Source organism: Manis javanica, chromosome 5 (assembly GCF_040802235.1).
Source record: "Manis javanica isolate MJ-LG chromosome 5, MJ_LKY, whole genome shotgun sequence".
Taxonomy (NCBI): Eukaryota; Metazoa; Chordata; class Mammalia; order Pholidota; family Manidae; genus Manis; species Manis javanica.
Genome location: NC_133160.1, coordinates 171,744,728 through 171,771,141, shown reverse-complemented (window position 1 = coordinate 171,771,141; position 26,414 = coordinate 171,744,728). Strand labels below are relative to the sequence as shown.

The 26,414-nt window shown below is 51.5% G+C and overlaps 1 protein-coding gene across 4 annotated transcripts in view; it reads right to left on the bottom strand.

The window, feature by feature from the left end:
- HTT (huntingtin) overlaps nucleotides 1-26,414 on the bottom strand; it is a 192,377-nt gene that overhangs the window by 4,187 nt on the left and 161,776 nt on the right. For 2 of the 4 annotated variants that reach the window (XM_073237966.1, XM_073237965.1), the window contains exons 42-63: nucleotides 25,771-25,912; nucleotides 22,802-22,981; nucleotides 22,502-22,678; nucleotides 22,153-22,229; nucleotides 20,872-21,010; nucleotides 19,781-19,903; nucleotides 16,426-16,639; nucleotides 15,951-16,096; nucleotides 14,476-14,653; nucleotides 13,513-13,608; nucleotides 11,110-11,297; nucleotides 9,541-9,667; nucleotides 7,425-7,525; nucleotides 6,423-6,577; nucleotides 5,835-5,974; nucleotides 4,410-4,492; nucleotides 4,011-4,141; nucleotides 3,751-3,880; nucleotides 2,893-3,048; nucleotides 639-829; nucleotides 350-464; nucleotides 4-217 (exon numbers count right to left, since the gene is read on the bottom strand). In XM_073237966.1, the coding sequence (XP_073094067.1) occupies nucleotides 4-217; nucleotides 350-464; nucleotides 639-829; nucleotides 2,893-3,048; nucleotides 3,751-3,880; nucleotides 4,011-4,141; nucleotides 4,410-4,492; nucleotides 5,835-5,974; nucleotides 6,423-6,577; nucleotides 7,425-7,525; nucleotides 9,541-9,667; nucleotides 11,110-11,297; nucleotides 13,513-13,608; nucleotides 14,476-14,653; nucleotides 15,951-16,096; nucleotides 16,426-16,639; nucleotides 19,781-19,903; nucleotides 20,872-21,010; nucleotides 22,153-22,229; nucleotides 22,502-22,678; nucleotides 22,802-22,981; nucleotides 25,771-25,912 (3,203 nt within the window). Of the gene's footprint in view, nucleotides 1-3; nucleotides 218-349; nucleotides 465-638; nucleotides 830-2,892; nucleotides 3,049-3,750; nucleotides 3,881-4,010; nucleotides 4,142-4,409; nucleotides 4,493-5,834; nucleotides 5,975-6,070; nucleotides 6,297-6,422; nucleotides 6,578-7,424; nucleotides 7,526-9,540; nucleotides 9,668-11,109; nucleotides 11,298-13,512; nucleotides 13,609-14,475; nucleotides 14,654-15,950; nucleotides 16,097-16,425; nucleotides 16,640-19,780; nucleotides 19,904-20,871; nucleotides 21,011-22,152; nucleotides 22,230-22,501; nucleotides 22,679-22,801; nucleotides 22,982-25,770; nucleotides 25,913-26,414 lie in introns of those variants that run through there. The other 2 variants (XM_073237967.1, XR_012131891.1) reach the window with 2 other exon arrangements.

Sequence of the window (26,414 nt, the reverse complement as noted above, 5' to 3'; positions counted from 1 at the left end):
CACCTGTGTACATGCAGGTGAGCATCAGGCCCAGGGCCGCCATGGACCGATGTGGGCTGTGCACGTTCACTCTGTCCACGCTCAGCTTGACCAGAGACTCTGCGTCCAGCCGGGAGAGCTGCTCGGAGAGCAGGAGGCGCTCCAGGCCTCTCAGGACACAGTGGTAAATGATGGACGGGGTGGACTCCTCACTGCCGGACAGCATCACCCCACACATCTGAGCAAGAGGCAAGGCTTCTGAGTCAGGGCCATTTGAGGCCTGTGGGACGACCCAATGGTGCCACCCCACAGGTGAAAGAGCACAGATGCCCACTCCCGTTTCCGGAGAAAGACGTGCAGGGTGGCTCACTTGCACTATTGATGCCGAGAATTCTGTCCCTACATCCAGAGGGTAGTTCTCGATCAGGTAGAAGGCGGTGGCACACATCACCAGGACATGCTGCTGGCTATGAACATTCACGCAGCTGAAACCAGGAGATAGTGGCCACGCTTAGACACACACAGCAGGCTGCTCCCGTCAGCAGTGTGAGGTGTCCTTGTGGAAGGGTGCCCACCTGGGTGCTGCCAGCTAGCGGGCTCTGATCATGGCACCACCCTCCCCAGAGCCCGTTCCAAGACCACCGGCCTGCCGCACTCACTGGGCCATCCCTTTGAGGTTGGAGAGGAGATAGTCGCTGACGACTGGGATCAGCTGCTTTGCCGTGTCATCCAAGAGGTCGCACTCCAGCACATACAGAATGCCATGCAGAGCTCCGACCCTGCTGGGCAGGTGGCTGCTCCTCAGCGAGCTCTCCAGCAGCCGGCTGACCGGTTCTGCCACCACCTTGTCCTAGAGCGCAGGCACAGGGCAGAAGCTAGCCCCACGACGGAGCGGCAGTGGCCAAGGGGTTGACATCACGCTACAGTGGAAGACAGTGTGCAGAAAGCAGCGCCCCAGCAGGCCTGAATCCCTTGCGAGGCCTGCGTGCAGCGTGGCCCTTGGCTGGCGCCCGGGAACCTGGATGTCAGGCGGGTCCCGGCACCCTTCCTGGGAAGAGCAGCTCCCTCTGCCTCACCTGTTGTGCGGACAGCCCTTTCCTCCTGGGGTCTGGAAGTTGGAATTGGTGCCCCTGGTAGGCAGCCCTCCACGTATCATCCAGTGTGCGTCCTGGCGCCTCCACGGGAGAGGACGCTGGAGGCCGGTGCCTGTTTGCTCTGCGCTTCGCCCACGTGCTTCCCCCTTGTCTGGTTCTGCTTTGTGCCCAGTCGCTGTGACCAGCCACAGTCTTGAGAGTCTCTGAGCCCTGGGAGTCCCCCAGCAAGAAGTGGGGTGATCTGGGGTCCCCCACAGTAGTGTAAGCTCACTTGGATCACAAGGGTATGTCCCATTTAGCATCATAAACACAATGTAGCAGGTGGGAACCTAAGCACTGAACACCTCACTCTTCACTTACACCCCCAACCCCAAGGCCTTCCCGGGGCAGCATGGTGGCAGCCACATGCCATCCAGCCAGGCAGGCAGCTGCCGGGGCTGTGCATCTCCTCTGGCCCTGCAGCCCCAGCTGAGTACTTCCTTCTCCCTCTCTGCCCACAGCCGTGGCGACAAGACACCTTCCTAAGGGCCACTCCCACCCACGCCTCCAGCCCCTGCCTCTGAGAGCACTGCCAGGGCCTGCTGTGAGGGACGTGGGTCTCAGGCCACTGGGTGAATATCACAAAAGGAAGGATGAGCTTTGGAACGCAAGGCGATGCCCCGCACAGTGGGGCTGGGGAGTCCCTGCCCTTAGGGTCGTCTTTAAAAATGGTTGTTACTTATTTGATTTACTAACGACCCAAGGTCTGCCTAGGGGATCTGGGACCGAGCCCAAGACACAATTATACTGGAAATGAGCCCAGTGTCTCAACTCCCCACAAAGATGGAGGGTCCCTGACAGCCCAGCTGCTTCTGGCCCCCACAGCCTGAGGGCATGTGCTGTGGAGACCCACTGTAGGAGGAAAGCCAGGGGGCTGTTCCTGCTCCCTGGGCGGTGGCACCTGGGCTGAAGGCCACTGGGTAGACCATACCTGCTCTGGCACCTTGGCTCCCAGGGACAAGTGCTACAGGGGAGGACACAGTCAGGACCCCTTTCTGCCTGTGACGCAGAGCACATCAGTCACCCCCTGGCCTCGCCTGCTTGGGTGTGGATGGGACACCGGGGCCCTCAGCCTGTGAGGCGGTGGTGACGGGCTGGAGGAAATATGCCATTACATGGCCACCAGGACCCAGTGTGGACCACAGGGGAGTGGGCCCCCAGTGTGTGTCAAACTGCCACCAGGAGAGTGACACAATCACTGGCTGAAGCAAACAGATGCCTGCCCTGGACAGCTGGAAGTTATTTTCCTCTAACGGCACCGCTGACGCCCTGTAGCGGGGCTCTAACAAATCCAGGCCCCGCGCTCAAGTCCTCTGGTGTCCATGTCAGGTCTGCTTAGCAAATAGGGACGCCCAGGAATGCGTGTGGCGCTGGCTGGGTTGTGACCAGCTCGAGGCAGGATAAGGAGCAACTGAAAAGAAGGCCCAGCTGAGCAACTAGAGCAGGCAGGGCTGGGGGGTGCGTAAGGTTCCAGTGGGGAAATGGTCCTGGGGGCAGGCTCTGGGACAGGGAGCTGGGGGTCTGCCACACATCAGAGGCAGCACGGCGGGGCTACATGTTCCCACCAAGAGGGCACTTGAGTTCTGGTGCAATGGGCCCTGTGATGACCAGGTAAACAACGCCGTAGGGGGGCCCCAACCCGAGGCCTGGCCACCACCCCACACTGCACTCTGTGAGCTGAGGCCCCCAGGCTGCCCACATTTGCTGTGGAAGTTCAGAATGGACCTTCCCAGGCGGAGGCTGCCCACAGCAGGCGGCCTGCACACCACGTCTCGCTCACCATTCCAAGGACAGCAGCCGCCTTGCAGGTGGCCGGCACCAGGTACTGAGCGAGGATCTCATCTTCTGCAGGGTGCACCCTCCGCAGCTCTGTGAGCGTCAGGTACATCATCTCAAATTGGCTGCGCTCAGTGAACAAGTCTGAGACCACGAGAAGCTGGAGGCAAGAAAGTCCAGGCGGAAGGGGAGTCACTTCACTAGGAGTGGCCCGAAGCCTGCTTCAGTGTCAGACAACCAGAGGCGGAGCTCACGGGAGCCCTGACTGGGAAAAGGACTCAGCAGAGTGAACATGCAGCGCGGAGAGGAACTGGCCGCTGGGGGTCCCCTAGACCTGCCCCCATACACCCTGCAGATGGAGGGCAGGTCCCCCGGGAAGCCAGGAAGGAGCCTCAGGCGTGACCTGGGCAGGAACCTGCACCCAGAGCAGTCACCCTGAAGAGCCCCACAGCTGCTGGTTTTCAAAATACAGCACTGGGGCCAGGCTCTTGAAAGCCCTAGGACAGAGAAACAGACAAATGTTTCAGAAATAAGTGCTTCTGCAGCAATTCTTTGGGTCTTCCAAAAATGCTCGGTTCTGATGTTAGTTCTTCACAGCTAAATACAGATGTCAGTGACACTTTTACTGCAAAACCTGCCACGAACTGGAAATGCACAAAACTGTTCCTCACTGACCCGGGAAATGATCGTTAAGTGATAAACCACTTTATCACCTGGTGTGTGTGAATCCCCAAGACTTCCTTCCTGGGTTCCCAGGGGCCATGAACTCTGCGTGGGTGTCTACAAGCGTGAATCCCGTGTACCGTGCGTGCCCCGGGATGGTGCTGGGCGCACACAGCGAAGGCGGGGAAGGCAGACTTACTGATCGAACCACTTCACTGATCAGGATGACGGGGGTCCGTCGGGCTGAACTGGATGGCAGGATCCAGCGACTGTACAGTTCAAGCAAAAACTGCGAACAGGAGTGGATATCAACCCCAGCCCGGTGTTTCCTACAGGGTATGTGAGATAGGTGATTGTCCCATACATGAGGTGACAGGCTCATCTTAAGAAGCACTCCAAATACATCAAAGGGCTACTAAGAATTTCAAGTTGCTTTAGAAGGGAAGGCAGATGGGAGACCTGGAGTTGACAGGAGATATGGGTGGTGATGAAGGTGCGGGGACATCAGCCTCCTCCTCCTCCTCCTCGTCCCACTCCTCCTCTCTCAGGGGGGTGATGCTGTTCCCCAGCCACACAGAGTGAATGGACACCTTCAAAGACACAGGACACGGGGCTCAGTGCTGAGCAGGGCTCCCCGGGCACGGGGCTGGACCTGCAGGCATGATCAGGGCCTCAGAACTGAGCAGTCCACGCCTGTGGATATAAAATATCCTGGATCCTTATCACAAAAAAGAATATTAAAAGAAAAAATGCAGGTAACTTTTCTTCTGGATGTGTTAATGGCGAAAGCCTGAGGACAGACAGCAGGACTCGAGGAAACAGAACGAGTGCCCGGCCGTGAGGGCAGATGGGACTGACCTGGCCGAGCTTGTAGCTCATGTTGCCCAGCTCCCGCTCGGGGTTAATCTGCAGCAGAAGCTTGTCGTGGCTGATGAGGGTACCTGAGGGGTGACAACACCGTGAGCACCGCTCTGCACAGAGCCCCCCTGCCAGGCACACACCCCGAGCTGCTGACGGCAGGGCCCTGAGGGCCTCTGGGTTTTCTCTGTCACCTTATAATCCATGACACTGGCATGGCCAGTGGGACCATGGGGAATTATCACCTTTTCTCTGAAACAAACAAGCTTATGACTCTGAACAGGAATCAGTTGGGGGCTGAGCTGCAAAAGCTTAATCGAAGTCAGCCAGTGAGCCCTCTGAGGGCCCAGAAGACAATCTCGTGGACAGTACCTCCAGGGACCCTGCCTTGGTGCACCTACAGGGAGCAGGGTGGGTGATGCCCACAAGCCACTTGCCTCCTTTCACCCCCTGCCCACCCCGCCGCCCAGATGGAAGGCTCCCGGAGAGCCCTTGGCCAGACCCAGTGCCAGCACATCTTCCTCCAGGAGGCCGCCCTCAGGCGCCTGCTTTCTTCACGGCCCGAAGCCCTTTGTCCGGCCCTCTCCTGTCTCCTGGGACAGTGAGTCGTACCCCTTCTCAGCTTTCCCACTGGCCACAGGCTCCTCCAGGGATCCGTGCAAGGCCACAGGCCTCAAGTAACGGAGGCGCCTGTGGGTGTCCAAAGGTATACAGCTTTGCACTTCCACAGGGACTTTTCCAGGGATAGCTTTCAAGATGCTTAAACTTGCAGACTAACAATAAAAACTAGGGAATCATAAAAATGCTATGCTAACATGCTGTTCCTTCGACAAAAACATGCATATTAAATAAAACAAACAAACCAAAATTCCCTTCTTTTGACCCGGGGGTGAAAAACTCCAGTGGCCAGGAGAGGGCAGGCACACGACTTGCAGGCCCAGACAGACAGGCCCACCTGGGCAGCCAGTGCGTAAGCCAGGGAGAGGATGGTGGCACGGGGAGCTCAGGCCCAGGGATGTGCAGCCCTGAGGGGCGTCACCAGCTCTCGTCACACTGATTTCTCACAGGAAGTCAGAGATTCATGTCGTTCACAGTAACTCGGTCAGTCTCTTCATGTGAGCGACCGACCCAGCTCTTCAGACCATGGGCAGGCTGCCAGCCCCTCGGCCTCTGAGACCTCCTTTGCTTCCCGGAACCTGACTGGTAGAGACAGTTCGTCTCCAGACTTGATTTCCTCAGGACTGTCTGTTGAGATCTCCCAGTCCTGAACAGGCCTCTTACTTATCGATTAGGACAGCACATCTAGTACCACAGCCTCCAAATAAAAGCTTGTTTCGGGTCTCTCTGCCCACCACCGTTGTTAGTATGCTAGTCGCAGTCTCTCATCCTGGCCCAAGGACAAACGGCCCCTCTCCCCACAGGTACCTGTAGTAGCTGGAGAAAGAGAAGGGACGGGGTCCCACTCTTGGTATAAATGATGGGTGGCGATATTCTCTCTCTTTGAAACCATTGCTTGAATTTCCTGCTCTACAATTCCTCTGATAATGCTCAACTTCCTCCCAAACCTAAAAGTAGAACAAGGGTTAAAGAATATTTGGATTCCTCTAAAATTGTGAAAAACAGGAAGACACCCCCAGCTTTGCCTAAATGACCCCCAGCACCTGCAATACCAGAGGACATGCCCCTGTAGGACAAGGGACAGCTTCCTTTGTCCAGGGATCCTGAGCAGGGTTTCTACCAGCTTGCGGATTCTTGTTCTGCTGGGGTCTGCTCCAAACACTCAAGATGATCCCTGTGTCAGTTTGTTGGGGGTCATTCATTGCCACTGGCCACCAAGTCCCTCTTGGATTTGCACCTCTTGCAGCAAGGTAACATGCAGTGTTCTTGCTTTTAATTTTGGCAACAAAGAAAAGGGCCTGGGTGAAGCTGCTGGTCTCCCTGGGAAAAGGGAGGGCCCCTGGGTACCCACCACAGCCGTGCAGGAACTAGAGACACACAGCAACTCAGACAGACCTGGTGTCGAGAGCTTTCAGGGGCTTGTTCCGGGGCTGCTGCTCCAAGCAGCTCATGGCTGGGTTGCCAGCCACAGGCACGGTCATCGCACTCAGCACCAAGGAGGTGATGGCCTGCACGGCCAGGACATTGATCTGGGTCCTCTCCGTGTCTTCCTGCAAGGAGAGCCCACACGTTACGAAGCCACGAGCCACCACGTGTACAGAGCCCATAGGCCGTGGTTCTCAGGCCACACAGCACTGCAAGGAGGAGCCTTGAGTGCCATGCCTTCTTGGCCAGGATCCAATTCCTCTGCCTAAGCCTACCACAACCTACACAAGTCTATGACTTGACATAAATCTGACGGGCAAATGTCTACTTACCAAAGCAACGTCTCCCATAGGAGAGTCCTCCAAACATGAATGACTGTTTAAGAAACTGCCCTTAAATTTCCTCACTAATTTCAGGAACTTCGCAAAGACAACCTGCTATCTTCTAACATGGATTTAAAGACAATCCTGATTTCTGACATATGTCTATTCTATCATGGCTATGAGCACGTTCCACACCTTCTGTCAGAATTACCGACATATCCCACACCTTCCAATACCACAGGCTTTGCTGTATAAGAATGTGACATTTACTGCAGTTGCAGTGACACAGGGTACATTATACCCCAAGATGCCTGGTGAACCTCTGCAAGTCCATCAAGAGAAATGAACACAGGTGCACACAGCCTTTGTGGCACACATTTTCACCGTAATTCAAGCTACCACTGTGCCTGCACACCGATGAGCAGAGCTCAGAAATACTTCGGGGGGAGGGTGGAGTCTGACCCCGAACACACAGTACATGTGAGAAACTGCACTCCAGCGGCCGGCGTCTAGCACACCCGCACCTCAGGGGCATCTGCTCCTGCTCTCTTACACTGAGGTAAGACAGAAAAAATGAGCTTGCTGCCCACTTTTGCCCACACTGACAGTTCACACACCAGCGGGCACACAGGGCTGCATGTGGCCTTACTTCCGGTGGGCTCTCCTCCTGCTCCATCACGAGGGGCTGAGTCACCAGGACACCGAGGAGGGTGGCCCATGTTTCCTCAAACTGGGTACGGCTGGTCCACCCTGGGAATGTAAATGTTACATGAGACAGAGGGTCCCCTACTCCTCAAACTCTGAGACATGCTGTGGCAGCTGGGCCACACAGCTCCAACTGAACTAGGCGCCTCCCTTGGGCAGGGTGCACAGCAGCCCCTTGCCCCTCGAGACAGTTCTGAGACACGGCCTTGCTGCCTGCTCCAGTCCGTCAGCGAGCAGGCTGAAGCACACATGTCCGAGGTCACGCATCAGCTGACCCGGCCAAGCTCAGCACAGACGCCCTGTGGAGAGGCCCCATGTAGATGCAGTGAAGGGCAGGGACATCCAAGCAGGCCACATGTGAACGGGGGCCAAGGGTCCTGCCCTGCTAATGAGATGGTTCAAGGACTTTCAGAAAGTCAGACCCCTGGGCTGAGCTGCTGGACACACAACCACAGGCCTAGGCGGCACACTTGGGGAAGTGGAGTGTGTACTGCATTAATGCTGTCTCTACAAAGCTGCTTAAAATAAAATAGTTAAAGCAATGGTTTCTCTGACCCTTCCTAGAAGAAGGGTAGATCAAAAAAGAGTACACTCTAGGCGGGGGCCCACAAGTCTTTGGGGGAAGGCATGTCTGCTGCACCACCCTCAACAACGTCATCACTAACTGCACCCATGGCAGTGTCTGGACAGCGGTGGTTGCTGAGGGCTGTGCTTAGCGTCCCCCTCATGGCCATGCCACTTGATCTAGTGCTGCACGTGACAGGAGGGTGGGAAGCCAAAAGACCAACGCATCAAACTTCAGCAGCTCCATGGGAAACAGTGCAGGTCGATACCCAGTGGTCTAGATGTGGGTTAGCATGGACAGACTGACTTAGCTACACGGAAAGACACAAGACACAAGCAGATGTATGTGACAACTGCCTCAGGGGAGGAGAAGAGAATTAACATGGAACGTGGGGAAGAGAAAAGGAACACCCAGAAGCAACTGCACAGCTGGGTCCCGCAAGCCCGACAGGCCATCCAAACATGAGGTGGCTGAGTAAGGAAAAGGGGCTGGTGGTAGGCAAGGGGGTTAGGTCAGGAGACTTGCTGGGACCAGTCCTAAGGAGAGGCTGGAAGAAAAGCTCCCAGGGTGCTGGCTTTGGACAGCCGTTCGGTCCATTTTGGACAGAGTGATGAGCCATCTGCTTGACTAAAGCGAACAGTAGAGCCAATAAACCAATAAGGCACCTGCCCCCAAAATAAGCACGAAATCTGCAGAAGCCGGACACGGGAGGGCACCATGGGGATGCAGGTGGGCCAACGCAGGGTCAGGGTGCCTATGCCAGCCTCAAAGATCAGCACCAGGGAACACCCAAGGGATCTATAATTACAGTCACACCCCAACCCCCAGATCAAACTTTTGACCTTAAAATGGGGACAAAAGGAGGTAACTCACACTGTGCTGCGGAAAGCAGAGAAGAACCCAGCAGGGGAGACTCTAACGCCCTCGTTCACTAGACACTGAGTGCTCGGCGCATCTCTTTAATTCCTGAATATGTGGCAATGTTGTGAAATAGGCCTATTTCACAAGTAACAAACTGGGGGTCCTCGAGGCTAGAATGACCAGGCCAGACAGAGCCCAGTGCTGTCTTATCTACAGTCTACTTCTCCCCCCTTGACCTTGAGGCTCCATCATACCAGCCTGCTTGTTCCACCTACCAGGAAGGGGCATGGGTGGCACCTGGGAAATTCAGAGAGCAATCGCTGCCACGGCTTAGCACAGGTGCACAGCACAAGGTCGGAGCCTGGCCTCACGTCACCAAGTCCAAGGGAACCTAGCCCGACTTCAAACCTGCCTGATACATGGAAGCTCGGTACACAACTCACACAGACACCAAGTGGGACCGAATGCTTCCTCGGAACACCTTTGTAGACATTGCAAAATGCACCCACGTGGGATCATGGCACGCCCTGAACCTCTCACAGGACGGAATGAGAGGCACCCAGGCTCTGGCTCTGGGTTTCCCCCAACTGATGGGTCATGACGTCCAGTGACTCTCAGGGAGAAACCTGACTACCTAGCGTGTTGATGCGGTAGATGAACTCTTTGAAGACTTCCTTTTCCTGGAGGAACTCCACAGGGATCTCTGGAAAAACTGTGCCAAAATCCCCTCCTGGTCTTGGTGACCACCCAAGTCTCCATACCTGAGGAATGAAGAGGAAACAAAGTCACAGTCAGGTCGGGACGCCACACTGCAAGGGGCCGAGAAGCGCCGTCTCTCTGAGGCCAACCGCCTGTGCGCACACACCCATTCGGAAGCCGGTGCACCATCTTCTGGGCCTCCCTCCCGCCAGGGTGCTCCCAGGCCCGCCCGCACTGCCCTCCGACTTGGCCCTGCCCCGCCCCCACACTGGTGAAGCCCCAAGGCAGGCTCTTGGAGGTTCCTGTTGGCAGCCTCCAACCTCAGAGGAGGGCAGGGGGCAGCGGCCAGCGCCAGCACCCTCACCCACACACAGAGCTGGTACCTTACGCAAAGCACCCAAATGAAGTCATCACTCAGAAGTGTTAACCGGCACTGAGGCACAGACAGGGCGCTGCTGTCTGTGTGTAACTCCATGAACGGAAGGCTGACCTGATATGGACCCAGCGCTGTCCCAGCAGGTTAAGAACTCCAGTCAAGGACACTAATCCATGGCATGTGTTCCGGTGGGTATTCATAAGTCCATCCCAGACACCAGGACTGGACTTCCTGCCCTGACCCAGCCCCGACAAAGGTGCAGTCACCCCAAGACGTACGGCGAATCGTGTGTGCAGAGCCTGCACAGTGAGGCAGCTCCTGCCCTTCCCGGCAGGTGCTGGGTGTTAGCAGCACCACAGCTCCCGGCTCTACACGACACAGCTGGGCCTTCTCTAGAGCAAGCCTTCCATGTGGAATGCCTTCACCTCCCACAGCAAAACCCTTCCCATCCCTCAGGTCCTGAGGAACACCACCTCCTGCGTGCAAGCCTCTCACACACGCAGAAGCTGTGCCTCCAGCAGGCACAGACAAGCACCCTCCCTCTGGGCACGGCCAACTCTGCCTCCTGAGGCAAGCCCCAAGCCCTGCCCTGCACCTGCCCATCAGCCCTTTCCCAATCAGCAGGCTGCAAAGGGGAGCCGTGCCAACTCCCAGCGAGAGTCCAGCTCGTCCACCAGGCCTGCCAGCTCACACGAGCACCTCCTGTTAGCTGAAACGAGGTGCTCTTGGCACTGACTCTCCAGATGATTTGAAAAGAGATATTGCAAAAGCGGCTGCCCAGAGCATATGGTAATCTCCGAAGCAGCCACTTTTAAAGGAAAACACTTGGGGAACAATTTCTGGTCTACCATCAAATGAGATGCCCTAATTACTTTGGAATCATATCCAACACTCAGTCTCTCTTAGTGGGAGCTGAAGTCTCATTTCTGGATGAAATGCTGCAACCTTACTGCTGCACGGTGTGCTCAAGGAAGCCCGCCAGGCATCACAACCACACTCAATGGAACGCTCGCTACTGCAGGGGAGCCTCTGAGCACGAAGACGTGGTTTCACCCCCGGGAGCCCCCAGCCCAGGGCCTTGACTGTGTTCCGCTTGCTGCGGTCTTCAGCAGAGGCAACCGGACTCACCAGCGGGGGGACCCGGGTATAGCTGTTGGCGAGGGGCAGGCGGGCCAGGCTGATGACAATGTTCCTGAGTACAGGCGTCAGGAAGGCTGGTGTGCTGCTGTTCCTTCTGTGGCCCAAGGCCAGCGCAGATGGCAGGGACTCCACCATCTCTGCCACCATCCCACAGGCTGCAGCAATGTACTGAGGGTCTGAACACACCGCAGGAAAGTGCTGTTTGGTCAGAACGCACTTGGAGCCCGCCGCCTCCCCTCTTTATCTTCCACCCTCCCAGCAGAGCACGCAACCTCACAACCAGCCGCTCTGGTCCCACCACAGAGGCCTCTGGACTTCTAGCTGGTCACTGAAGGCCCCCCGCTTTCACGTCTTCACAGGCATCGAAACACCAGCCCCTCTCCACCACAGGGAATGCAGCAATCATTGTGAGCAGGGTCCCAGGCCCGGCCCGCGTGGTGAGTACTGCCCCTGTCCTGGGCTTTGGCTCTCTCTGCTGTTCCTGGACCCTGTGCTCAACCCTAAGCTGGCGTGCAGACAGCCATGCTGTGACCCGTGGCTCACAGTGTCCCCGACATGAGGGCTTCTGAGGGAACACTGAGTCCCACCCTAGAACTCCTGGGGCAGAATGTGAGGAAAACCCCTCACCCCCGGGGGAAAAGCTAGAGCTCCTCGAAGGTGAGCTGCTTTCCACTCACTCTGAGTCTGGCACAGACTGTTTGGCAAAAATTATTTGTTGAGTTGACAAATGGTTAGTACTGTGGGTGAACCTCACCCATGGTACCTGAGCTCAACAGTTCAGGCAACATCCTGATACGGAGAAGGGGTTCTCACGGGCCCTCAGGAATCAAAAGCCCCGAGCTGAGAGGGACAGGGCTGACTTCAGAACACTCACCGGCCTGTCCAGTGCCAGCACCATCCTACTGAAGGATAGAAACCAAGCATCTTCTCTGCTGAGGATGAAGTGAGCGGCCTAACGAGGGCCATGGAGAATGAGCACAAACTAAACTACATTCACCAAACTAAACATGCCCCGGCCAGCAGCCTGCCTGCTCTGACTCCACCCCTTGAAATGCCCCAACTACTTTCAGATGAATGGAATTTCAAATTATAACCAAAATTATGGTAGAATTTGCTGAACACTTAAAACATGCTTGGCACTTGTTTGGGGAGCTTTATGTGGACTGATGTCCTTAATCCTACACCAACCGTCTAGGACTGGTACCCGTCGCACCCTCACTGCAGTAGCCCAGGACAGTGGCTTGCCTGAGCCACGGACAAGACAGTGGCTGACCAGAGAAGTGAGTGTCCGCACACCCCTTAGTTTATCAAGAGGGAATTCTGAAATCTCAAACTCAGGCCTGACAGAACCATGACGCCTCAAACACCTGGAGAAGAGCTGGGCTGTGGAATGAAGCGCGGTTCTGGACGGCCAGGCACTCACAGCACTCTGAGCAGGTAACTAGAGGAAGAACTGCTATATGCTTAATACCAATGGCAGGAAAACTGCATCATTGCCTGGGACCACACGAAAGCTGGAAGAACACGCAAAGCACTCATGTACTTGCTCCCAAGAGGTGTGTTGCTTAAGCCAGCAGAGCACATTTAAGACTCTAGCACTCCAAGTAAGCGTGTTCCGTACAAAAAGCAGCCATGGGCCCCCAGGTGGGTCCATCTGCTCCCCCGTCTTCGTGGGATGGGCTGCAGGTGGCATTCCAGCCAGGCCCTCTGGGTGGCCCCAGGATCTGGGGGTCGTAGTGGTAACAGGGACACCTGGCCAGGAAGCTTTCCTCCCAACCTGCCTTGCCCCATTTTCAGAGTAAAATATCTGGACCAGGAAAAAGTACATGAAAAACTACAGTGCAGTGTGAATCTCAAATAGATTGAAGTGAATGGGATGTGGATTTTTTCTTCTGTACGAAGAGCAGATTTTTCATTTAAATATCCACCAACATAGGCGGCTGAGGTAGGCAGATTACCTAACACCCACGTGGGTATTCCCACTGCTAAGTTCCTCAGTATTTGTTCCCTCCGTACTCAGCAAACATTTGCTGACCCCTTACAACAGTGAGACGCAGGAGGGGAAGATCATTCCCGCCAAAAGCGCTCAGTCTGGGATGGAGACACAGGGCTGTGAGTGCCACAGAGCTCGGGGGAGTGCTGGGAGGGAAGCAAGGGGGCCCCGGGGAGAAGGACGGGGACAGGGGGACCCACCAGAGTCCACGCAGGGGGCAGAGCGGGCAGGCAGAGACAGGGCACACAAATCCCACCGCCCTTAGAGTGCAGCACAGAACACGACCACCTAACAGAAGCCTTCAAGCACCCACATTTACCACTTTCTAAGTCTATTTTGTGAGGGAATTTCAAGCCCCCAAAGAAACTAGGCAAGAACACATGGGTCTTGAGACATACTTTGTGTGTCTGAATCCACTTCTTCCCCTCCGGCAGCCTTTGGGGTGTCCATCTTTCTTCCTGGGCCAAGAAGCTGGTCCCCAGGCTGTACCACAACTAAAATCGTAATAGAACCTTTAGCATTCCTTTTTACTCAGACTTCCACACTGCAGTCTCATAATATTTCAAAGGCACATGCCTTGTCAAATGAGGCCTGGATTGCTGAGAATCACTTTGAGACAATACTGGACCCAGATATCAATCTAGGGTGAGTCTGCACTGCTCAGGGACCTGGACTTCCACAGACAGACATCTGAGTCCACTGTGCTGTTGGCCTGAAGGTTTTCATCAGATGGGCCGTGATGCATTACTGCGAGAAGCATCAGGGCAACCCCCAAGAAGTCTGGCTTTGAAAATTACTCCCAAGATCTCGTTTTCAAGTCAACTACAAATGCACAGATGAAAACAATTTAAATTATGAAACCTCAAAGCACCCTCTAATGTGCAAAGTATAATGTCCAATTTTTTTAAATTTTGGCCAATGACTCTTGTTAAAGACACTGTTCCTTGAAAGGAATGTCACTTTTCTGTACAATGCATTAGCATTGCAGTGCATTATAGACATGAGCACTTTCACTGTGACAGAAACAAGTGATCCTTTGAAGGTAACCGTACTGATCTCAGGACGAGATAGGACTAAAAGCATGAAATAGTCAGCTAGGACTAAAGAACATGGGGGCATAAAATTAAAAGTGCTTTTATGAAAGCTGAACTCTGACATAAAGACAAAACGACTACAAAAGCAAAGTCAAGTTAAATTCTAGACTCAAGTTCCTGGAGATTACAGGCCATATTTTATCTCCCTCTTCATGCCCACTTCCTAACTCAGCACCTGGCAAATAGGTTGTAAAAAAAAGTCTTGTGACTAGATTTGCAGAGCCTATTACTGGTTCGTGTGACAAAGGACAGAGGTCATGGACTCACTGGCTTCTAGGATGAACCGGATGCAGTGAATGAGGGAGCAGGCGCGGGTCATCATCTCCGGGGAGGAGAGCGCGCTCCGGAGGCCGGGCAGCTGCAGAGCCAGGCAGCAGCAGTCCAGGCCCGCCTGCAGGTCCAGACTCAGTGGGGTCTGCTCGTGGGCCAAATGCCAGGACAAGGCCTGCAGGGGAAGGGCTGAGTTACAGAAGGCAGAGCCGCACCCTCCTTCTGCCCCTCGAGTGCTGGGGGAGCAGACAACTGCCAGCTCTTGAGGTTCGGCAGGTGCCAATGACTCCGGCCTGACCCCTGCTCCCCAGAGTGCGTGGGGTGTCCCCTCTGCCAGAATGCCCACCCTGAGCTGGCTGCCCTTGTGGCTGCCCAGAACAGCCTTGCCTCTATCAGCAGAGGCTGAATTTGAGAGTGCTGGTCTGGAGCAGCCAGACTTGGGTTTGAATGCTGACCGGCTACTCCCTGGCGAGTGAACCAGGGAGGTCGCCAAGCCTAAGCCCCACTTCCCTTGTGTGTGACTGGTTTAACAGAGCCCATCTCCCAGCAGTTGTGGTGACCTGTAAACCTCCTGCACATGGCAGGCACTGGACAGAGCTGGCAGCCATGACTATATGCCAGCCATGCTCACAGACTTCCCACCTCACTGAAGACTAAAGGACAGGGGTCACCACTGTCTGACTTGGCCTGGCTCCAAGCATTTGCTCGCCTTTTCATGAATGGCCGCACCAATGCCCTCCCACAGCTCTGCTGTGACATGGCAGGCAGAGGGAGTGGTGGGCCAGCCCATCCTCACGGGGCTGAGAGAGGCTGAGAAATGCAGCTCTGATTCTCTGGCTTGAGATGCAGGTCTGATTATGTTTTCCAAAGTTACAAGGCAATGCACCCATGAAATGCATATACCTGGGGGTAACGTTTAAGTGTTCAGTGTTCAATTCCCCATGGCTGGAATGTCTAGGTTTATTACCCAATTTAAAACAGAATAAATCTCCAAGATTATTTCTTCTTTAAGTACCTAAAATTAGGATCCATACTACATTTGTAGTGCTTTTATTCACCCTGGAAAAAATTTCTAATGGATGGTGGTCTGTCCTAAAACCAAAGCATCTTAGAATCAAGGAAACAGACTCACATATAAGCACATGATGACTCCTCACACTGTACTTGAGAGATCCCCAAAAGTTGTGTACTCATCTCTCCAATTATCCTTGCTTCTCTCTGACTGACACCCGCCCCACTGACCCTGCACCTCGGACAAGGGGCGGGGCGGGGGTGGGGGGCTGCAGCAGGAGCCCAGATGTGATCCAGGCTGTGGAAGCGTCAGGAAGACAGGCTGGCTGCAGTGTTCTGGGAAGGAGGTACAGACTGCATGCCTCCAGGTCCCAGATAAAACTGCCCCCTCTCCCTCAAGTGACAGGGCCAGTCAAGCTTCCCTCTGCACAGTGACAGCTAGTTCCCGAGCTGCCTCTTACCTCAAGGGTCATGACCACAAATTTCACCGAGTCCCTCTCCTTCTCAGGAGGAAGGTGCAAGTGACCAGGGAGTTTGGAGACCACCAGCAGGTACTGGGCCAGGGCCCGGGCCAGAGTGGTCAGGGAACGATACCACACAGCATCTCCTGAAAGAGAAGATGTTGACGTGGACGTGACTCCAGCAGAGGCGCGGGGCCTTTGCAAGGCAGCAGGAGTGCTCTGGAACTGACAGGTCCTCAGAAGGACAGCAGCACACACCCAACTCCTGTGGCTCACCTTGAGGCCTACCCCAGTGCACGGAGCCGGCCTGGCCGAGGGGCAGCAAAGAGGCACACACACCAGGCAAGAGGCAGGCCTGGGAAGCCCAGCACATCTCTCCACCACCTCTGTGCATGCTTCCAATTCATTACCCCAGCAACATGGTACTGGCTCTACAGCATTTTTAAGAAGTAAGAGACATTTTTATTTTAATTACCAAACAGTTCGTTCAACTTGCTCCAATAGGCAGTGGGCTCTGCAGGCAGGAATGGCTGGAAAACATGGTGGGCGGCAGGGAGCTGCTGAACCATGCTGGTCACACGGTCCAGAGTTGCCACACGAGCAGCTTCAAAAAGAGGACTCTTCTGGCCTCCAGAGATGTCACGCATGCCCAGGCCCAAGCACGGGGCTAACAGGCTTAAGTTGAAGTTCTGAATAAGGGCATTAAAGGGTCAACAACAACAGTTACAAGTTTGCCATGAGGCAAGAAACACACAACAGAAGGAAAGATAATGCCAAACCGAGTGGATGCAGAGAAGTGGGCCAAAGAGGCTCTGAAAGGCCGTAGGGAGCTCTACTCCTGCGTGGATGGCCTGCTCAGTAATGTACACTTCTAATCTCTTCTGGGCACTTCAATTTTAAAGAAATGCTTTTATTTTTCATGCTTTCAGACTTCTTTGAAATCAAAAGTTTAATATGATGAAATTTTGCTTCATAAAAATACAAAATTAAGAGAAATTAAAGAAGATACCAATGAATGGAAACACATCCTGTGCTCATAGATAGGAAGAATTAATATTGCCAAAATGGCCATCCTACCTAAAGCAATTTACAGATTCAATGCAATCCCTATCAAAATACCAACAACGTTCTTCAACGAACTAGACCAAATAGTTCTAAAATTCATATGGAACCACAAAAGACCCCGAATAGCCAAAGCAATCCTGAGAAAGAAGAATAAAGCAGGAGGGATTATGTTCCCCAACTTCAAGCTCTACTACAAAGTCATGGTAATCAAGACAATTTGGTACTGGCACAAGAACAGACCCATAGACCAATGGAACAGACTAAAGAGCCCAGATATAAACCCAAGCATACACGGTCAATTAATATATGATAAAGGAGCCATGGACATACAATGGGGAAATGACAGCCTCTTCAACAACTGGTGTTGGCAAAACTGGACAGCTACATGCAGGAAAATGAAACTGGATTATTGTCTAACCTCATACACAAAAGTAAACTCAAAATCGATCAAAGATATGAATGTAAGTCATGAAACGTTAAAACTCTCAGAAAAAAACATAGGCAAAAATCTCCTGTATATAGACGTGAGCAACTTTTTCCTGAACACATCTCCTTGGTCAAGGGAAACAAAATAAAAAATGAACAAATAGGTCTATAGCAAGCTAAAAAGCTTCTGTACAGCAAAGAACACCATCAACAGAACAAAAAGGCATCCTACAGTATGGGAGAATATATCTGTAAATGACATATCCGACAAGGGGTTAACATCCAAAATATATAAAGAACTCACACCCCTCAACACCCAAAAGGCAAATAACCCTATTAAATAATGGGTGGAGAATATGAAAAGACAATTCTCCAAAGAAGAAAGTCAGATGGCCAACAGGTACATGAAAAGATGCTCCACATTGCTAATTATCAGGGAAATGCAAATTAAAACCAAAATCAGGTATCACCTCACACCAGTTAAGATAGCCAGCATCAAAAAGACTAGGAACAACAAATGCTGGCGAGGACGAGGAGAAAGGGGAGCCCTCCTACACTGCTGGTGGGAATGTAAGCTAGTTCAACAATTGTGAAAAGCAATATGGAGGTTCCTCAAAAAACTAAAATTAGAAATACCATTTGACTGGGGAATTCCACTCCTAGAGATTTACCAAAAGAAAAAAACCTTATCAGATTCAAAAAACATATGCACCCCTATGTTTATCACAGCACTATTTACAACAGCCAAGATACGGAAGCAACCTAAGTGTCCATCAGCAGATGAATGGATAAAGAAGAGGTGGTACATATACACAATGGAATACTCTTCAGCCATGAGAAAGAAACAAATCCTACCATTTGCAACAACATGGATGGAGCTGGAGGGTATTAAGCTCAGAGAAAGACAAATACCAAATGATTTCCCTCATTTGTGGAGTATAACAATGAAGTAAAAGTGAAGGAACAAAATAGCAGGAGACTCACAGACTCCAAGAGGGACTAGCGATTACCAAAGGGGAGGGGTGGGAGAGGGCGGGTGGGGAGGGAGGGAGAAGGGGATTGTGGGGTATCAGGATTGGTGCACATGCTGTGTGTGGGGTCACAGGGAAGACAGTGTAGCACAGAGAAGACAAGTATGGACTCTGTGGCATCTCACTACACTGATGGACAGTGACTGCCATGGGGTATCGGGGGGGGACTTGATAATAAGGGTGAATGTGGTTAACCACATTGTTTTTCTTGTGAAACCTTCATAAGAGTGTATACCAATGATACTTTAAAAAAAATAATTTGGGGGGCAATTTTTAGGTAACTACCAATCCTCATTAGTCAGTATTCAGAAAAGCATGTCATCAGTGACAAAAGTGAGTCTTTTTATCACAGCCAGAACCCTTAAAGCTGATAAAAGTTTAATTAGCGGATTTGGAAAATTCAACAAATTGGTCATTCAGCACACTGATCATTCAGCAAATCAGCTTTCACTAAATAGGTCTTAAAATTATTTTCACAAATTGATTTTGGGCCAATTCTACTGTTTTTTTGTTTTTTTTTTACAAGGTAGTTCTTATTTCCAAACTGGCCAAGGATTCCCACTTGGGACACACTACTGCGTGACCCTTTCCGCAAGCCTCTTTTCACGCATTTGTTACCTGCCCCCCCCTTGGCCTTCACCTCCCTCCGACCTTGTCATCCCTGGTCCCTGCTGTTTCTTCATTCCCACCTGGTACTTATCAAGGTAGCACTAAAACACCTGAGGTCTAGTCAGCTGCTCACACCAGAGATCTGAGGGGGACCTGCTGAGGCTTTGGCCAGATGACACCAAAAGGGGGCTCCACTCCTCACCGGACAGGCCCAAGAGCTGAGGACAGGGACACAGTCACTGTGCAAGAGCCTCCTGGACCAGCTCTGCCCAGCAAGCCCAGCACTATATCGGGGGGTGGGAGGGTCGGGCTGGGGGCCATTCGAAACCTAAGGGGACTTACTGAAGATCAACAGTCAGAGCACGACGAGTCAATTAAATCCTGTACTGTTTCAATCCTGCCCCCGAGAGCAGCCCACAAGCAGCAGCCATTAGCACTGACTGTGACCTGAGAGAACCTGTTTTCTGCAAACGCACAAGCTGAACACACCCCACTGCCTCCTTTTGGATATTAATGTGGCCGAAATGTCTTGTCCTGCCTGGATTAACCTCCCCTCGTCCTGCCCTGTCTGGACTGGAGTTTCTGCCGCTGAGGCAGAAAGGTGAGCGGTACACATCACAAGCAGGTCGCATGATGAAGCAAAGTGAACCCATGCCAAGAGAGAGCAGGGTTCCCCGGTGTCCCGCTGCATCAGCATACCGCGTTCATCATGAATGCACTCATGTCACCAGGGGGGATCCGATTCACCAGCTCTGCTCCTTCCAGCAGCGCAGAATCCGACCTAGTCCAGCACTGGGATTTGACTAGACATATGTACCAGTCCTGGGAAGAAGAAAAAAGGTGGATAATGAGATGCAACCGGGCAGGGCCTTCAACTCTGCTGGGTGTGCTGTTTCTTGACCCACTACCCCTCACGTCCTGAGGCCACAGACCAAAGTCCCCTGGACAATGATGCAGCTTCAGTAAACCTGTGGCCTAGCTGACCATGCGACTTCTCAGCAGACCATGAGAACTGCCCTGCAGGCTGCGGCTCTGGACTTGCTGTCACTGCCTGGGCCCTCCCCAGCCCCCTCCCGGCCTTCAAAGTCAGCTCAGGTACTGGGGCAGCAGACCTGCTCTCTGTGCCCTCACTCTGCCCACCTGTTTGGCACAGCATCTAGCATCTTTTTTGGGGTGTCTGCTTTGCTCTCTCCCCAAGGTCAGTGTAGCAGAAGCTCTGAACAAATGGACTGTGAATAGCAGCCTGGACACTGCCATTCTGTGCCTGGGATGTTGGTTTTTAGAATTCAAGTTCATATTTAAATTAAACTCTGTCTAGGGAAGTAGAGTGCCAAGGCTCTTCCAAGGCCCCAAATGGGCCCCAGCTCTGATGTGTGAATGGTGAGGGGGAAGATAAGGTACCAGGGTCCTTGGGGTGGTGGGATGATATGCAGGAGGTCACCAGGCATAAAGACATAAAGGGAGACAGGCCAGCGGCTGTGCTGGAGGCCTGTGTGGTCATGAGCACAGGCCACAGCCACCCACCTCCCATCCCCGTTAGCTGCCCTGACCCCCTGAGTGAGTCAGCATTTCCCTTCTCGGCCACACCCCTGCTGATGACTTGGGCTAGACCTCACGCATCCTGGCATGATGTGACCCTGCCATCACGAGCAAGGAATAGGGCAGACTGAGGGCCCTCTGCAGCCACCCTCTGCTGCCTGAGTCAACCCACCACACACTGGAGCTCTGCTGCAGGGCGACAGAGGCACACAGTGGGCCTGTGTGTCACTGCAGACATGATGGACACTTACTTTGTCTGGACTCACTGTCTCTAGTGCCAAGGGCCCATCCCCATCCAGCGGGTGGGACGTGACCGGAGGAGAGGGGCCGCGTGACCCTGGTGCAGTGGTGAGACGAAGCCTGTCCAGCAGGGAGTAGAGCCTCTGGTGCCTGGAATCCAACCACATGGGGGGTCAGAGCAGTTTCCCAGGGAAGAAGTTAACTGGCTTCTTAAAGTGAGATGAAGCATGTTTCAAAGTTCCTCCTCAGAGCTCTTTCTCACCAACACTCAAGTCATGATGCAAATTCAGGGTCTAGTTTATTCTATTCTAGCCGTTTATGCCCTATAACTATTCAGAAGTTTCACTTATACTCAGACACTGAAATAGGCAATCCCTGGCATAAAAGCTAATAAAAGCATTCTTTATAAACTCAAAATAGATGATCTATTCTAAAATCCAAGTGCACAAAATTGTTTTCATCTCCCAACAAGAAAAAATGTATACCAATTCATGTTCATTTCATAAAAGAATCACCTCACCTGGCACAAAATATTTATAATCTTCCTCATCTGGGCTGAATGTTAAGTATCAGGTCAAAGAATAGTAACAGGTTGGCGTTGAACCACCTGCTGTGTGGCTGACAGCTATGAGCATAACACAGCCCAGCATACTGAGGGTCCCCCAAAACCAAGTGCTACCCACCATATTATGCCTTGTACAGGTAAAGATACCAGCAGGCCCCTCTTGGGACTGAACTCACAGCATAACAATTACATTCTCTCTCAGTGACAACATGTGGAGAGGGAGAGAGGTAAATGCTTCTTAGTTCACTCTGCACTCATGGAAATATTTTCCTGTAGTAGATGTCATGATTTCTGACAAAGGCTTCTAAAAGACTTTGCAAACAAATTAGGTGATAAAGAGCTATAAATTGAGATAATTTTTAACAAGATACAGACACAATTTTTGCATGCCAAGAACTGGGTAATGCCTTCAGATTTTCCAACTCTTATTTAGTAGTTGAATCATGTGCTTTGACTTTGCTGAGCTAAGGCTGACGGGGAACAAGGCAACAGAACGCCCACCACCTCTCAGGGCAGTGGCACAGGTGCATCGCCACTGGGGCGACAGGTATGTGCCAGGTGTGTGAAGTGAGAGTCCAGCTGTTTTTAATTCAGAAGGCTTTCCATTAAGGCTTTTCTGTAAAGCGAGCAATCGCTCAGCCGGCGGGCTCTTCCCCTATAAACTGAGGTCTTTCTATGCAAAGGCAGGGGGTGGGTGGGGAGGGGGGTCGCCTGGTCCCAGCATTACCTGTGAGCTAACCCGCTGCTCTGCAGGTACTCCTGGATTCTGTGCACTTCCTCAACCGGCAGCTGGGCCGTGCTGCTCTGAGGGAGACAAGAGCACATCAGTGGGCTTGCAACACGAAACGAATCCAGCACTTAGACGGGGTGAAGCGATGCACACGGCTTAGCGTGGCAAAGGCGGGTTGGAAGAAAAGCACACGGGCCCCTGCATCAGACACACCAAGGAAGGACTGGCTTATGAATATCTCTCCCGGGGGCCATATGAAGAATATGCCCATGGACGAAAAAGCCAGGTGCTCTGCTTGCCCCAGGAAGTTTCCAATAAAAACCAACAGCAGTGTTTTTTTCAATACCTGTAAATTTGCAGCCAAAAGCATTTCTACTCGGCGACAAGCAAGGGTGTCAACCATGCGAGCCAGCACACGGAGTGGAGTACACAAGAGCTTGTCCACATACAGTGTTAACACAGCGCCCGACTGGCTGAGATGGATCCCTTCCAAGCACTGAAGAGTTTTCTTCAGAGTGGTGGGCTGACGTGGGAAAGAAGAAAAGGGGCGAGAGCACTTTCCAGCTGGAAATCAGCAGTTTGAAACCCCTATACTCTGTTTTTAAGGCACAGAAAACTGGCAAAAGTTGGCACTCGGCAGACTTACAGCTGAAAGATTTTCACAACGGGACTGAATTGCCTGGATGAAAAGGCCACTGGCAGCAGAATTCCGATGAACGGCACTAATAAAATCCTGCACGGGAGGCTCATGGGACAGACTGATGAGATCTTGAATGTGGTTCACAATGAGCCATGTTAAGTGCTCTGAGTCGTGCAGGTTCTGACACTGAAGAGAAAGACAACAGGAGGCTCATTTTCAATAGACAAGGACAGAAAAGACACTGATGCTGTAAAAAAGGCCAGACAGTGTAGGAAACAGAAAGCAAATTCCAAATCATAATCCTCACTGAAAACATCTAGTGTTTGACCATTAATAATCGACTAGGTAGAAACTCACTTTACAAAGCCCATTACCTCCCCAGGTCCCACCAGGAAAATATTACCCAGCCATGCAACTCCAAGGGACACCAGCCAAAGGCCAGAGGTGGGAAGGAGCAGGCCCAGGTGGTGAGGCATCATGGGGCACCTGCCAAGGGCCCAGAGTGACCCAAAGGCAACAGGAGCAGTGTGAACCACGTGGCACTGCCCTCACAGGCCACTGGCTCAAGCCATGACGCACAAGAGCTCCAGCCCAAGGCCTGCCCTTTCCAGGCCTCAGCCTGGCATGCTGCGGGTGTTCTCCAGTTCCTTGACAAGGCAGTGGACAGAAGGATTCCCAGTAACGGTCAATATGAATGGATCCCACAAATCAAAAGGATCTTAAGGGAAGAAACTGCACTTAAGGATTATAATGAAATAAGAAATACCCATTTTTTTTTTGAGAGGGCATCTCTCATATTTATTGATCAAATGGTTGTTAACAACAATAAAATTCAGTATAGGGGGGGTCAATGCTCAATGTACAATCATTAATCCATCTCAAGCCTAATTCTCGTCAGTCTCCAATCTTCTGAAGCATAACGAACAAGTTCTTACATGGTGATCGAATTCTTACATAGTGAATAAGTTCTTACATGGTGAACAGTACAAGGGCATTCATCACAGAAACTTTCGGTTTTGATCCCGCATTATGAACTATAAACAATCAGGTCAAATATGAATATTCATTTGATTTTTGTACTTGATTTATATGTTGATCCCACATTTCTCCCTCTATTATTATTATTATTTTTATTTTTAATAAAATGCTGAAGTGGTAGGTAGATGCAAGATAAAGGTAGAAAACATAGTTTAGTGCTGTAAGAGGGCAAATGTAGATGATCAGATGATCAGGTGTGTGCCTATGGACTAAGTATTAATCCAGGCTAGACAAGGGCAGCAAGACATCCACGGATGCAGAAGATTTCTCTCAAAGCAGGGGGTGGGGAGTTCTAAGCCTCACCTCTGTTGATCCCCAAATTCTCACCTGATGGCCCCCCTGCGACTGTGCCTGTCTTAGGTTGTTCCTCCCTTGAGGAATCTTACCCGTCTCTGGCTAACCAGTCATTTTCCGGGGCCATACAGGGAAATGTAAAGTTGGTAAGTGAGAGAGAAGCCATATTGTTTGAAAAGGTTAGCTTTTTACTTCTTTGCAGATTTATGCCCTGTGGCTTCTATGCCCAGCACTTGTCTCGAGGTATCTTTACCACCTGGAGGAATTATGATACTCGGTAAATTCGATATGAGGCACGAATTCTATTTAAGGGTTGTAATTAGGAAGGAAGAAGAAAAGCTATAGATGTAGCATATGAGGGAAACTTGGGAGGATTGATTATTTCTTTGACATATCTTCTTGTAGAGTACCTTAAGTATGTATAGGTTTTAAACTACTAACTAATTTGCACACACATATTAACATAATAGGAATACGGTGACATAAACAAAGCAAATCTATAATTACCAGCCATCTCCAGTGAAGCCAAGAAAACCATTTAGGCACCCTAGGCATTTGCGAAAATTTATCTATGATATGATGGATATTGTCCAACTGTACTTGAACAATCAGACAAATTAAAGCAGCCCATTTCTGGGATCTGTTCACATCCCATATGTTCTTTTAACCGAAGAAATACCCATTTTTAAATACATATGTTGCCTTTTCATCTTAATTCATAAGCTTGGCAGAAATCATAAAACTAGTTCAATTCACTGACATCTGGTTAATGATCAATATTTTCCATGTGGGATAATTTGACAGTATTAACTTATAAAATTAATATTTTTCTTACATTTCTGTGAAATGTGAAAATAGCATTATATCATTTTATTAAATTATTTCTGAAAAGTGGAACAAGATAGAAAAACTATATCAACATCAAGGGTATAAAGCAAAAATGAACATTAATAAACTGCTCTCACAACAGAAAACCCTGATTAGCAGCTAGTCCGGGTAGAGAAGCAGGCCCCACCCCGGAGGCCTTGCTAACTGCTAAGCCTGAGGCTACATGACTGCTGCGACTGAGAGGCAGTAACAGCTTGTCTCTGAGTAATATGATGATGGGAGATTTTATTTTCTCCGGTTTACTCATTTGGTTTTTGTAGCTTTTCTACATTGAACATGTGATGCTAGTTTTATGGTAAAAAACCCCACAGAAGTTATTTTTTAAATAGGAATCTATTTTAAAATGCAGCAATGGATGTCTGATGCCCTTTGCACAGATTAACTGGCAATGTTTAATCGGAACCACCCCAGCTAACACAGTGAGCTTGTCCTCAATTACTGGTATTACTCCGTGGCTTCCCATAACGCAACAAAATGCCCTGCCCATGAACCGCACAGAGCAGTCCCTTGGTGTGTGCTGAACAAGGACGGCTGGATGACACCATTCACAGACAAACTTACAGACTTCACGACTGCATGGCTAATCTGGCGTCTAACCGTACGTCAGAGCACAACTAAACATTAATTTTGGTTTTTTCATTTCGATGGAGGAACAGTATAGTGGGGAGCCAGTCTGGCTAGGATGGCCTGGGATGCACCATTTACCCCGGAGTTTCCTAGTCTTCCCACCCACCGTCTCACATTTTCAAACTTACGACATAATCACAGAAGAGAATGAGGGAGCCTCTTCGCACTATCTCTCGAGTGCACATCCCAAGTGTGGGTGCCAGATCGGAGTCCTCATCCTCTCCAGACATCTGGGGGCTGAGTGACTTCGTGCTGGACAGACTGCGTCTTCTGGAAGGAGCAACAGATGCATGGACAACATTTCTGGGATGGCACTGAGCTTATTTTCAAAATACTGGAGATGATCATGTTTAGTGCTGGCTCTAAAGCAGACAGGTAGATATCGCCACTTGGGAGCGATGGCTGTGCAATATACACTCCTAGCTGCCTATTCTGAGCCTTGACAAAGGGCATGTGGAAAACTGAAGAAAACAGAGGACTTCAGGCAGAAGACTAAACCGCCTGGCTGAAAGGCGGGGCCCACCACAAAGCCATGTCCCACCAGCACTCTGACTGCAGAACTCCGGCTGGCTGTGTTGATAACGTAGCAATTGCTTTTGAAACACCCAGTTCTGGTCTAAAATGGAGGTTGTCAACTGCCAGAAGACCTTTACACTTGCCTATTTTCCTATTCAGTCACCAATAAGCATGCCCACAGCGCACGTGCAATCATTACGTAGACCCTGCTTGGAAGCACCGCTGCACATTCACCCCCCTCCAAGTGAAGCTCCTC